Source organism: Esox lucius, chromosome 12, assembly GCF_011004845.1.
Source record: "Esox lucius isolate fEsoLuc1 chromosome 12, fEsoLuc1.pri, whole genome shotgun sequence".
Lineage (NCBI taxonomy): Eukaryota > Metazoa > Chordata > Actinopteri > Esociformes > Esocidae > Esox > Esox lucius.
This window is the reverse complement of record NC_047580.1, coordinates 13,793,122-13,806,965: the sequence shown is the minus strand read 5'-3', so window position 1 is coordinate 13,806,965 and position 13,844 is coordinate 13,793,122. Positions and strand designations below refer to the sequence as shown.

Below are 13,844 nucleotides of genomic sequence, written 5' to 3'. Positions count from 1 at the left end.
CCATGTTCGTTATATGCTTTATGAGTTTTGAGGTTGTTTCACAAATTCGGCAGTTGCTGTGAACGACGCATCTGCAGTTCAGGCACAGACTATTTGGAACTGTTAGCTGCTTAATGTTGCTTTGAAAACTCAAATAACAAAGTGCAAATTGCCAGACCTCTTTTATAGCTGATACATAAGAACTGGTAATTGGCAGTCAACCTAATGTGACCTCTGCATCTGCGGCTGGAATTGTGATTAAGTTGCTTCAAAGTAACAGTCCTTTTCCATTTGGTGTTTCCGTTATTTTGTCCACACCCTGAATGCGCAGATGTGCTTCATATTATCTAAACCACTCGCTTTCAAACTTGGAATTTTATGTCTTTATAAGGTATGATAGTGATTCAACATATAGATATAGATTTAATCAATATATCAAACATCCAGATCGAAACGGTATGCTTAAAATGTGTTCATCTTCAATGTCCCAGACAGCATATTTTAATGTTGCGTTTATTTTTTAGGGTATTGCCCCGTTGGTGTCCCCATTAGGCAGATATCCGCTGAAGGTTTAACAAAGTGTTCATTTGCATATTTTATAGGATAAAAACAGAATAGTTCAAATAAAAGCTGAGATAACTGAAGCATATAGACTACAGTGTAGATAGGCCTGTAGCTATAAATCAATAATATTTAAATTAATGTAGCCTAATGAACATTCCATCACTGGTTGCTAAATTTACACTGTCTGCAATACGAAACTATTTTTCACAATGTACTCCTGCCGTGCGTGATTCAACCACTCGTTTTTTTTAGACAAGGGTAAAAATGTGTTTTAAACAGCTGATGGGTCTCACTATTTTGGAAAGATCTAATGTTACGCTCATATGAATTGAATGGAGAAAGCTGATTCGCAGCGTTATATCCTGTTAGTATTGACACATGGTCGACAGACGTAGCCTATATACGTACGATATAGCCTACTATTTCCAAATGGGCTCGTTGCGTAGCGTTGAGAAATTCTTGCTACATAGATTATTGCTGGAAAGATGCATCGTAGAACGCGTGATCAAATTCTTTGGTGAATTTTTTTTTATTTGATAGAGACCATACATCGTTATGATAACTGACAGACGGTATCTACTCATAAGCTGCTGCACTTCTGAAAGCATCCACTGACATGCTTTTGCTCGGCTCAGTCCCAACCCAAGCAAGAACAACAAGCGTTTTTCAGACAGCCTTCTGCGGAACTGTGCTCGCTACATCGTCATGTTCTGTAGTTTCTTGAAAACTTCTGTTGACATACAACTAATCAACTTTACAGACTGTGTTTTAGATATCTGATAGCCTATCATATGGTAAGATGTAAATTATCACCTCACTTTTTGTTGTCGGGAAATCAGATTTTACAAATCGACCTGCAGTCAATCTTCAGTGATTGCGGCTTCTCTGTCTTTTCTAGAAAGTCTGAAGACGCGCGTGTTTTTGTTTTGTTACTTTTGGTGACGTTAATTTAAAGCATAAGACACATACGCACTGCGCATCGTTGTCTTGGTGTTTGCGGATACGCTATTGCAAAATGGACTTAAACTGCAACTAACTCGGAATACTTTTGCAGTAACCCAACTCTACTAAATAATTGGAGGAGTTGTTTTCCTACTCGTTGAATAACGATCGATTATGGAAGAAGACGGGCAACATGAGAACGGCGGTGTCCACGGCACCAAAGATTCGGACCGCCAACAACGCCTGAGGCTCTGTGTTTTAAATGAAATTTTGAACACAGAGAGGGATTACGTTCGGGTATTGCTTTTCCTCCAGTCGGTAAGTTTTGAATGCGCTTGATTTGCCTCAATTTAACCTGTTGCTAGGCATACCTGACACAATATTTTTCAGCTGATGAATCATTCTATCACAAATTGCCTGTGATGTCAGCTTGTTATAGCTGCGGAATGCATTTATATCTAAATTCAACATCCTCTAATAGGTTTTGTCGCTTCACCTATCTGTTTATGACAGCATGTTAGAACGGTGTCCTTAATTCTCTATTTAAGTGTTTCCGTTTAGGCGAATAAACAGGCATGAAATTACTTGGGCTGATGAAACGTTTGTTTCTTGGAATGTTTTTCATATGCCGCCTTTATTTACCAGTCCGTGTTGCAGTTAAAGGGACGGCCCCTATATTCTGATAAAAGCCCAGCACGCCTTGAAACCGTGTATTTGCACAGTTCGCAATTCAATAGAAATGATGTAGCCTTGCTGCGCCGCCCATTCGAGACAGCAATTGGGTCCATATTCACTCTTTGATATTTCTGAGGCTGTTAATCAGTTCTTCACAGTAGGCGAAGTGTTAGGTAACGTTTTCTACAATCCCATCTGAATAATGAATGGGCTCATATTTCGCCCGTCACCCGCGGGCACATGACTGTGCCAGAAGGTCGAGCTCGAGTCTAGACCAGCTGCAGGTGGCAATTTAATTTGTCACCTCTCCTTGTAATATCTGTTTGTTTCCAGTCTCTTGGTTCTCCCGTAATCCGCGCCGTCGCCTCTACGATCTGTTGATGAATGATAGAAGATACATGATACAACTGTTCGAGGTCACGTGCTATAGGATACAAAGTACCTGTTGACACAGTTCATTCTACACATTTAAATAGAGGGCTGTCAGTCAATTGATACTCTATGCTGGAATTAACTCAATCCCCATGACTCAAACTTCGGTGTTCTTAAAGCAAAAATGATAACAATCGCATCCTCCTACCTCCCTCACTCTGCCTCTTTCCTGCCTTTTGCCTTCCATTACATCATGTCTTAAATCTCTTAATTTAACCCCTGCGTTCTCAAGTGTAGATGGGCCCAGGGGTGGGTAGCTCAACAGCAGCATTTACCTGACCCTTTCATGCCACCTCAGGGGAGGCTTTTGAGGGACTCTAGAGACTTACAATGTTTAGTGTTTTATTAACAATAACATAAACTAAAATAAAAACTCTAGAGACTTACACACAATTCAAATGGTAACAGTGCTCAGATTTTTCCTTTTAAAATGTCTACCAATATAATGTATTGCCTTCAAGGTTTAAGAAACAATGCAACTCTATCCACAAGGACCTATTTGACTTATTTAGAACAGTTCACACATGGCATTTCTATATACCTCATCCGTGCTCCCTGTGCCCAACAATGGCTTCCTTCACTCCCTCCGTCTTAGGTAGACATGGGTCTAAAGGCCAGTTTTGAGAATAAGCGTTTACAGTACCTTTACCTATGTTGTTATTTTATTGCAATTTTTAGTCATCATGTCACCCAGTGTGCCACCCAAAGCTCATTAGTGCTCCATCTTTGAGAGACACTCCTTTTCTTCTGAGAGAGACTGGGGTGAAATGGAGGTGCTACTGTTAACAGAAGAATAGCCCCGCCCCCTGTTGCTCTCCCCATCTCTTCTGTTTCCAACTCCCTTTGTGTTGCCACCTCACTCATTTGGGTCTTCAAGCACACACAGACACAGGGAATCGAGGAGTTGGATTGACGCTCAATAGATGTTTCTCATGCATTTGTCACCTGTAAACCGCGTCACTCATCTTGTGGCAATTACAGATGCCAGGGAGGATATCCAATTGTCTGGGGGTGGGGGGCGGGGGTGGGGATACACATGGATTGGGGGAGGTGAGGGGTGAAAGCCAGGCATAAAACGATTTGTTTAGCTTCATGCTGTCATTCCAAGTCTGCACATCTTTTAAAAAAATTTGCATTTGCGTTATAATTTTCAGTCATAACTGGCATTTCCCATGTATGGTAAATCTGTTTGTTTTATTATTTTTGGCTTGTTTCCTTTAGTCAGTTCTGCAAAAAGAGGGCAGCACTATTTGTTTCTGCTCTCATCAGATTGTCGTGAGATTGATTACAGAGAATTCCAAACCAGACTTTTCCAACATTCTTAACAGAATGTAAGTTGCAGCATGAATGTGTTTAGTGACATCACCCTCAACAGCTGCATGGCAGTAAGGGTCTCTATAATGGTCTGATCATCTGGGGAAGACAATAGTTCACAACCATTGTCTAATGTGTGCATGTGGAAAAGGTGGAAGTGGTTCAGGCATGACTTTGGTGGTTTAGGCAACAACTAACACACACACACACGCACGTGCCTGAGTTCCTTCATATACCAGGGAGTATATGACCTAGGATATGCCTGTGCGTTCCTTCTTAAAGGTACTGTAAATCCACTCTTTATTTCTCCTTGTTGCCCAGCTGGTGTTGACTCCTGTGGGCCAGCCAGCTGCGGTGGGGACAGTGACAAGGCTTGCTGAACAAACAGGATGACACAAGGCTGTGTTCAGTACCCAGGAAGACACGCAGGAAGTCAGCCTTGAGCTTCCTCTTTAACCTGCCCCCACCTCTCTCTCTCTGTCTTTCTGTCTCTCTGTCTCTCCTGTGCCTGTCCCTCCATCTCTCCACGCTAGCATAGACCAGCATCAGGTTTCTCTGTCCGCTTGTCTCCTACTATAAATAGATCCGTTTATAACTCCTGTTCCGTTCACTGCTCCGGTGGCTTCAACTTTGTGCAACCCCAAATACAGGGCTTTAACTAACAAACCAGATTTTGTGTGGGGGAAAACGCCCTGTCGTGTTTTCACTGAGGAGCTGGAGTAAAAGCTCTGGGGTGGCTACTGCTGCTTGGTCCTGGATTCCTGACTTCCAGGTTATTTTTTTACTGGCCCTTTAAATCCACTTCATTACTTTAAAGGCCTCATAACTGATGGGTAACAAATGAAGACCTAAGGGTTCCATATCTGGTCGGGTCTGAGAAGGCAACAGACCATTTCCATGTGAAGAGACCCTTGAGCACCATGTTTATTGTAGCACGTCACCTTTGAATTAGATATTAAAGCTAACAATTTCTTTTTAGGCACTATTAAGTCATTTTTAAGTTAAAGATTTGTTTTTGATCAAACAAATGAAAAGGGGTCCTTACAAAACATCTAGCAGTTATGTTCTTAAAAGGTATTAGAAATACATTATCATGATCATCATAGTGACATTTCATCAAAGTGTCAAGTAAGGCTACACTTACCTATTCATTTATTTCAGTTTTTCAATTTTGTTAAAGTGTTCAAAACTCAATTCGGTTACTAAATTTGTAATGGAGATACAGAAAAACATGTAACATAATTTCGGACCCTTGCTTGGCTCCATTCAGAATTCGTGTCCCAAACCACAGTTGGGTCAACTCCTACTATCTTCACTTCCACTGTTCAACTGTTTTTCTTTTTCTGTCATCTGGTGGAAAGACTGAAACAGGAAAACCCCTCCCTCTTACAACCACACCTGCGCTTTTAACTTGTCTGTATCTGTTATGTGCACTGTCTTCATTTAGATTGAATAAATGAAGTACTTTAGAGCGATACCGTAGATTACAGTACCTGGTGACGTTCATTGCAGCATAGTAGTATTGTATGTAAGTAATGTGCAGTACTGTCTACCCTACTTTATAGTACTTTTTACTCTACTGTACTGCAATGTCCAAACACGTGATCGTTTTTTCCTATCCATAATTATGAACATCTGCTGTAAAGTACAAATCAGGACCTGTGATGTAATTATATATTGTAAGTTCTGTTACCAGAAATCCATTCTAGGGCTGCAACTAACAACTATTTTGATAATCGATTAATCTGTTGATTACTACTTTGATTAATCGATTAATTGTATAGAAAAAATACATACACTCTGGAATTAAATAGCAATTAAGTATTTTATTTAAAATAAAGGTTTTCAATGTTAATCTAATCCTGTTACAATGCCTTCTGCCTGTAGGCAGTAGTTATGAAACAATTAATAATAACGTTCAAAGGGTTATCATGATATCATTTAAGACTTTTGGAAAGAAATTCCAGAGTATCATGAAGCTGGTTGAAAGACTTGTGACTGATACTGTAAATGTTAATGGAAATTGTAATGCATTTAAATTTCTCAACGTTTCTGTTGTGGATGAATATAGAACTCACCAAATGTGACACTAATGGGTTAATTTATCAGTAAAGTGGTGAATGGTTAGCTAGCTGGGGCTGCTCAACTGTACACCTCCGTAAAAAAATTAAGATACCACTGCGCCTTTTTCTTTCCTTTCCAAAAAAGTCGAAAAGGAAGGTTTTGAGTGAGGAACAGAAGGGTTAAAATTAAGAGACCACTGCAAACTGAACCCTTCTGTTTGTCACTCAACTTTCCTTTTCAACTTTTTTGGAAAGGAACGAAAAAGTGGTCTCTTAATTTTTTCCGAAGATGTATATAAACTCAACATGCTCAAGTAAATCCCCAGTTTGTTGGTAAAACACTTGACATTAATTCAGCGATGCATTCAAGATGAACTATTTCTCAAAAACGTAACTCCATGAATACAAATTATAATGAATGACTAATTTGTGTTATATTAACTTGCCGTGCTGAGCACTTCATCTTCTGTCATCAAGGCTATAACGCGTTTTCTCGTTAAATGCTCATGCAATACAGTCATGCCATGCCATGAGAGTTCTGCGTTGCAAATCTGTTCTGTGTTTGCAACAAACTACTTTTTATTATTGACTTTATCGATTCGTTGTTGCGGCCCTACTACATTCACTAACCCTAGTTCTATAATCATCTATAATTTAACTCAAGGTTTCATGTTATAGCTGATGCCTTGTTGTTGGCTTGTTGTTGTCTCTCTGTTGCACACTTGTGCAATTGGGCTGTACTCTGCTGGCACTACTCGGCCCTCATTCAGGGTGGTTGCAGTTGGTGGGTGTCCCTTTGGTTGATGCCTGGCAATGTGGGTGGATTGATTTCCCTGCCTGTTGGGCCATGTCCGGGGCCTCCCCCGGGTAGGGCCACAGTGTCGCCGGACCCCCCGTCTCAGTTCCAAGGTCTTACGCTGCTATACTATTATGCTGGGGGATTGGGTCAGTTCTCCTTCTCCACTATAAATCGTTGTTGAGGGATGCATTTTCTGAATTTTCCCAGTCTCTTCCTGTTTTAAACTTTAGGAGGACATGAGGTCCTGGTCCACACCTGCGGAGTACCTGGTTTGGGGGGCCCGTTGCGGTCCCTGTCCTTGTCCATCTGGTCATACTTCTGACCTAGTCTAAATTTAAATAGACTCTCTATTTAGCCCACATGCATTTATTAATTATTCCAATTGGACTCTTAATATCTCACCAGGCACAGCCAGAACAGGACTGGTCACACCTCTGAGCCTGGGTCCTCTCTAGGTTCCTTCCTAAAATGTGGCCTTCTTAGGGAGTTTTCCCTAGCCGCTGAAATTCAACACTACTGTTGTTTCTCCTTGCGGTTTAAGGCCAGGTGTTTCTGTAAAAGCACTTTGTGACAACTGCTGTTGTAAAAAGGGCTTTATAAATACATTTGATTTGAATGATTGATGCCCTATTTTAACGACACATTTTTAAATCTTATATTTCTGAGCCGATATTTCCATTTTTGGAAAACGTGATCACTTTAAATGCTGTGTGAGATTAGGTTGTTATTCCATAGTTTTCATCAGAGTTCTTCGGTAAAATTTTTGTAAGATAAATAAACATGAAGTAGTCATTGTGCGTAGTGTTTTTTTTGTTTGGCTTACATTTTTAGGTGAAAACCTAAGTCTACTTAATTCTGTAACTGTGGAGTTGTCTTACAGCTATCTTTCTATAGTGTAAGGACATGGCCTTTCATTTCCATTTGTGTTTCTTCTGTATTCTGCATGGTAAGCATTGTTTATTGAAAACATTTTGAAGGCTACTGCAGTGCTGCCTTTTTCCTTGCCTTTGAAACTTGCCCACGGATTGAATAGCTTCTTAAGGCTCAGCAAATCCTATTCCTGCTCCTTCTCCCCTAAGCTTATATACAGTACAGTTACACACCATCAGGCACTCTGTGTTGCCCCCTTGTCTCCAGCCCTGAAGGTTCCAATAAACAAGCCCCACTGTTCCATGATATCCCAAGGTCAAAGGTTAACCCCCCCGACTGGAGGTATGCGTTTGAAGTCATGCTCCTTAAATCCAAATTTTAAGTCGCTACAGCACAATTTGTACTCTGGACAATTAGTTCCTTATCACTGCAGTTATGGTGCCAAGCCAACCGATAACATCACACTGTGGCACAAGAAGTGGGAAGTGTCAGCCCCAACTAATCCTGCTTTCTTTCTTCTGTCATGTGCACACCTAAGCCGTTTGTCTCTGAGGCATGAGACCGCATCAGGAATCTGAGGAATCTAGGTAACATGTCTAAACCTCTGTAGTAGCACAGAGGTGTCATGCACGCCCTGCGGCTATGTTTTCTAAATATTACACGTATTTCCTGTGTGTGTGTGTGTGTGTGTGTGTGTGTGTGTGTGTGTGTGTGCCAACAAGAAAGGATTAGCATAAGAGTGAAGCGTAGATCAAGCTTGGCATTCATCTGTCTGTATTAGATTAATCTCAATTCACTCAGTTGTAATCCATAATTTAATCTGAAGAACAGATCCTTTATACTATGTTCCTAGTGTCTACCCCTTTTTTTCACTTCTGAATTCGGACATCTATACACTTGAATATTGTCCTAATGTTTAAAGAACGCTCAAGCTGAGTATTTTATAGTGTAATCTTGCAGAAATTGCACCCAGTGAAACCTTTTATATTAAAGCAGCATTCGTGTTTGCCACTGAACTTCAGAGGAAATGACGAGCTCATTTTTGTCATTCATCCATTACATAGAAATTTACTATTTACATCAGCAAGTTGTGGGTATTTAGGGCTTTTATTCTGGCCTACAAATATGTAGTGCCGAAATAATAATCATCACACTTCCACAATTAAAATGTCATGTATTTTGATGACAGACACTCCACATCTGGGAGCTAGTCTTGAGTTATCAGTTTTGTCTGTTATCGCCAGGACGTATTGAGAAAAATAATCTCTGAGGGAAAAAAAAAATCAGGCTTCATCTTAACAGCTGAACTCAGGAGACAGGAAAAAAACCATCATCCCATCCAGATTGTACCATTGACTTAATGAACATTGTCGGTTAATGATACTAGTGGCACTGCAGCTAAGATTGCGACTCATTTTTTTGTTTATATGGGAGATTTGTGGGAGTACAGTACCACAGCCAAAGCAACGCTGTGTCTGGTGTAATACCTCTTTCCCTGTTATGAGTCAGTGAAGCTCTCAAGTGCCCTGTGTTGCCAAGTCTTAGTTGGGTGAGGGACCTGGGCGAAAGTCTACGCCGGTGTGTCCAGTTTGAATGCAGGCACTTCTGTGACATCAAATTAAATGAATAATGCAATTAGCGACATGGCCTCCCTTGTTACAGACCGCAAAGGGAGACCACCAATGTCGCAATGACATCGGCACCCAAACAAAAGAGGGACAAGGATTTTCCCAGAGCAAGACAATACCTACTAAATGAACAGACTGTTTTCTATTCTTCATCCAAGTGAAAGGTTGCAAAGATGCCTGTAGAAGTTTCTAATTGACTCTATTGGTATTTTAGTCACACTGAGAGACCTCTAGAACGGGTGTATTCTCCTGCCCTATGAGGTCTAGAGCCTGCTGATTTTCTGTTCTACCTCATCATTACTTTCGCCCAACTGGTGTTCCTGGTCTAAATCAGTACTTGATTAGACGGTTGCAATGAAATAATAGAGTGGAACTGGGCTTCGAGAGTTGAATTATCATCACCCCCTTTTGTAAATTACCTGGAAGTGTTTGTGCACAGAAGCAGTGTCCCAGAACATTTGTAAGGATTGTCAAACCGAAACAGATGTTTGATTCCAGAGGGCGAAGGTCACTGTTATATTGAGAGAAATTGTCCAAACCATATGATATAGTCTGTTCATCCTGACATGCCTTCTGACCATGAACAGTGCCAAAGGGTGGTGTGTGTGTGTGTGTGTGTGTGTGTGTGTGTGTGTGTGGGTGTGTGTTTGTGTGTCAGTTTCCATTGCTTTTTTGTTCACCTTAAAACAGCTTACTGATGTGCCTCATGTTGACACGCATTCCTAAACAAGTGACTGGTTGGTTGAACATTTAACTGTATTGAGGGAGCTCTCTTTCAGGAACGTATTCTTACTTACATTTTGATCCTCACTTAGTCATTATGTGAACAATTGATTTGGTAAGTAGATTTCACCACCCAATGTCTAAAAGTCATGTATTTCCACTTGGTGTACTATAGTCATAAAACTCCCTTTTTGTTGTAGATGGCATGCTTCAATCTAATCAGATAGGGGCATATGGGAATCCCATCAACTGTTCAGTCTTAGAGGCTTAGGGGCCTTGAACAATGCTTCTCAGAGCTGCTTCGTTTAATCTGTTTCATTCTTAAATGTCACTGCCTTATATCAGCTGCATCACTGTGACAAGGGTCCTCATCCTGGTTAAGGTTTGTTGGGAGTGCCTGGGTGTCCCGCAAAGGACATCCTTGGTTATTGTTAGGAATTTTGGATTTAGTTGCCTTGTCTCTTGAGACCAGCCAATAGGTGTCTGCTTCTGTTATGTTTGTGCTAGCCACTCTGTTTTTCTTTTACTGTATTAAGCAGAATCTTGCAAAACGAGGCGATATAAGCCATTATGGTAAATACATTACCAGAATGCGCCATTTCCGTCGGTAGGTGAGGCGTCCTAAAATGTCTTTAAACATCAATCGGTTTGTGAAAGAATGCATTCATCAATCAGAAGGAGATCGCCTGGGGAACGCACTGGTCATTGAGTCACCTTTCGCTCAGAGCCTTATAGCCAAGTCTGTCCAGGAGTTGTCAGTGGAGGTTGTCTTGTCACAGACAACTCCATGTCACAATAAAAAATAATCTATGCAAAAGTCATCTTAAAACAATGGCATGTTAACTTTGCACTCACAGAATTTAGTTCCTTGGACTTGAATGCATTAACCCGGTACCTTGTGGGTTCACGGTAAAGGCATAACTGAATAAATAATACCTACCCAAAAGTTGTTCACTCCTCATGTGGACACCCAAATGTAAATCTGGTTAACAGACATTTAAATTGAACATTTAAGACAGACAGGGAAGTTCTCAAGACTAATAACCAGTAAAAATATGTATGTGTATTAATCAGAATTATTTAAAGTCTAAATGATGCTTTATGCAGTAACGGGAATGGAATGAGTAAATACTAGCAACTGTTGAGATGCAATATAGTTTTAATAAATATATAGATGGGTGTCAAATTTTAAGAAAAAACAATATGGTGTCTTAGTAAAGTGTTGGGTCAACACAAGCCGTCAGAACAGTTTCCCTGCACACTGGCATAGATTCTGTGTCTCTCTGGAACTCTGTTTCAGTGATGGAGCACCATTCTTTCAAAAGAGATTTCCCCCATTTGGTATTTTGGTGGTGGAGTGTGCTGTCTGACCCTCCAGTTCTTCCATAGGTGTTTAATTTGGTTGAGATCTGGTGACTGTGAAGGCAAGAACATATGAAACAAGTCATTTACATACTCATCAAACCATTCAGTGACCTGTGGATGGGGGCGTTGTCATCCTGGAAGAGACCACTCCCATCAGGATAGAAATGTTTCACCACAGGATAAAGGTGATCACTTGGAATAACTTTGTAATGATTTGCAGTGACCCATTCCTCAAAGGGGTCAAGTGGATCCCAACCATGCCAGGAAAATGCCCCCCAAGCATTCAGGTTTTTCTTGTAATTTGTCACCTGTCTGTACATTGTTGTTTAAATGCAACATCCAAATGTTATCACAGAACTAAGTGTTCTGAAATGGCAGGAGTTAGTACACAATATTGGGGATATGTGTGGATAGATTCCTCCCCTACTCCTCCCCTTAAATTATGTGAGACCTCACTCCTGCACAAAAGGGAATAACATATAGCGTACACACAGCAATTTTTGTTTCACTTGAGTACAATAAACATGTTCCTGAAGTATCATTTGAACGGGAACTGAAAATATAAAAAGCATATCGTTGGATGTATTCAAAGCAAAATCAAAAACTAGTGATTCGGGCTCAAGTCACGTGATTTTCAAATAAACTCTGCAGACATAGCAATGCTATAGATTTTTTTCATACTTTGGTGATAGTAATTTCACCTGCCTTTGTTCAAATGTCGGTTAAATTGCTCTACCTACCCTTTAAACATTGTCAGGACCAAAGCTGCAGAAATATTCCTTCTACTTTCTTCAACATGGAAGTAGAAATCCTTCCGTCCCAACATTTAATCTCCAAGTGGTAACACTTTCATTAATCACTACCTTTCATCACAATTCTGTATTTTTCACTACGTTGTTGTAGCATGCCATGTCACCATTCATAAGCTTATTGCACTCATATGTATCTATAATATTCAATAATTCTGACAAATTGCTGCTAGTTTACATTATAGATATGGCAAGTATTGCAATAATGTACATTATGTTCAACACTACTACCAACATTGCTGCAAGTTTACAGTACTTTTTAAACTGCTGCAAGTGTACAGTGTTATGTATATTATTGCTTTATTTTGTGCTTTATTTTTGCTTCTCTTCTCAATTCTCACTACGTAGTTGTCAGGTGCCATGTCAAGTATTTCATTGTGCAGGATGACTCTGTGCTGTTCGGTGCATTTGACAAATAAACCTTGAAACTTGATACTATTTGTCAGGTAGCAATACGTATTACTTTGAGCTACCAAAGTGATGTGTAAAGGTCATAAAATAGCTACGTAATCAGTGTCATCATACTGTGCTGGTCCATTGTTGTCTGCCTACTAAAGATTTACTGTTGTTTACTCCAAATGTATTTCCATTAATCACATTCTCCTGGATATCATAGCGATTTTACAGCAATACAAAGGGCTGAGTGGAGATGCACCAGTCAAATGTCTCCCATCACTGTCAGACAAGGTCTTGTCTGACAGCTCACTCTCCCTCTTCTGTGTCCAACTGATCGTTGTCACAGTGGACACACCTCCAGATGGCCTCTCCATTCTGTCCTGGGACGTCTGGAGTGTGCCACATGTCACCTCTCAGTGTGGCATCAACCATCACATCCCTGTCCAGCGCAGAAAAGCCACACTCACTGAAAGGCATGTTTAAAGATTTGGCTTTGGGTGTTTCTAATTGTTTTTTAGAAGTAATTTTCTGTGGCCTTGGGTGGTCTAGGAGACAAACCCACTACTTCGGATGCACATGTACTGCTTAGATTGATTCCGGCCCACTGTTGTTTTAGCTAAAACTTGGTCCTAGAGTAATAAAGATGAAAAATGTTTGAATCCGTTTATGAATGGTTTGTCTACCATTCCACATTGCTGCTTTAAATCACCGGGTAAATAATGAAATGGTGTGTGAGTGTATGAGTGTGTGTGTGTGTGTGTGTGTGTTAGAGCATGGGTGTGGGAAGTAACGGTGCATAATTATGTGGCAAACAGTGGATTGACTGGAAAGAGCCAAGCCCTCGTATGCATATTTATAACAGATTTATTACTCGTTCAGTGACTTAAATCAAGAACACTTGCCCCCAAATTAGATGGTTAAAAAGACCCTGTCCTCCAATTGGACAAGCCTACTGGGCCATTAAAATTGCCCTGGTTCAGAAGACAAGCTGTACTCCATCATTGCTGCAGTAGGTAGTAGAATTTTTAACTCACTTAATGGCTAGCTTAGTAGTAACACGAGATGCACTGACTGCATCTCACAACATATTGTGTCCTGAGAGAAGACTTTCTCATTTGTTTTGGGCTACAGACATAACAGAACTAATCATGGTTATAGAACACATCAGGAAATAATATTTTAATTAGTTTAGGGATTTCAACCAAATTAGAATGCACAGCATCTAAAGAGAGTTACGCCAGCCCTCAGACGGTGTGATGTATGTGAAGACTGGTTTGTGACTAAC

The 13,844-nt window shown here is 40.4% G+C and overlaps 1 protein-coding gene across 5 annotated transcripts in view; it reads left to right on the top strand.

Moving 5' to 3' along the window:
* The first annotated feature begins 967 nt into the window (after positions 1–967).
* Positions 968–13,844, top strand: part of prex1 (phosphatidylinositol-3,4,5-trisphosphate-dependent Rac exchange factor 1) — a 93,389-nt gene continuing 80,512 nt past the window's right edge. For 2 of the 5 annotated variants that reach the window (XM_034295834.1, XM_034295832.1), the window contains exon 1: positions 969–1,803. In XM_034295834.1, coding sequence (XP_034151725.1) covers positions 1,660–1,803 — 144 coding nt within the window. In that variant the 5' untranslated portion in view covers positions 969–1,659. Of the gene's footprint in view, positions 1,804–13,844 lie in introns of all 5 variants that reach the window. The other 3 variants (XM_034295831.1, XM_034295830.1, XM_034295833.1) reach the window with 3 other exon arrangements.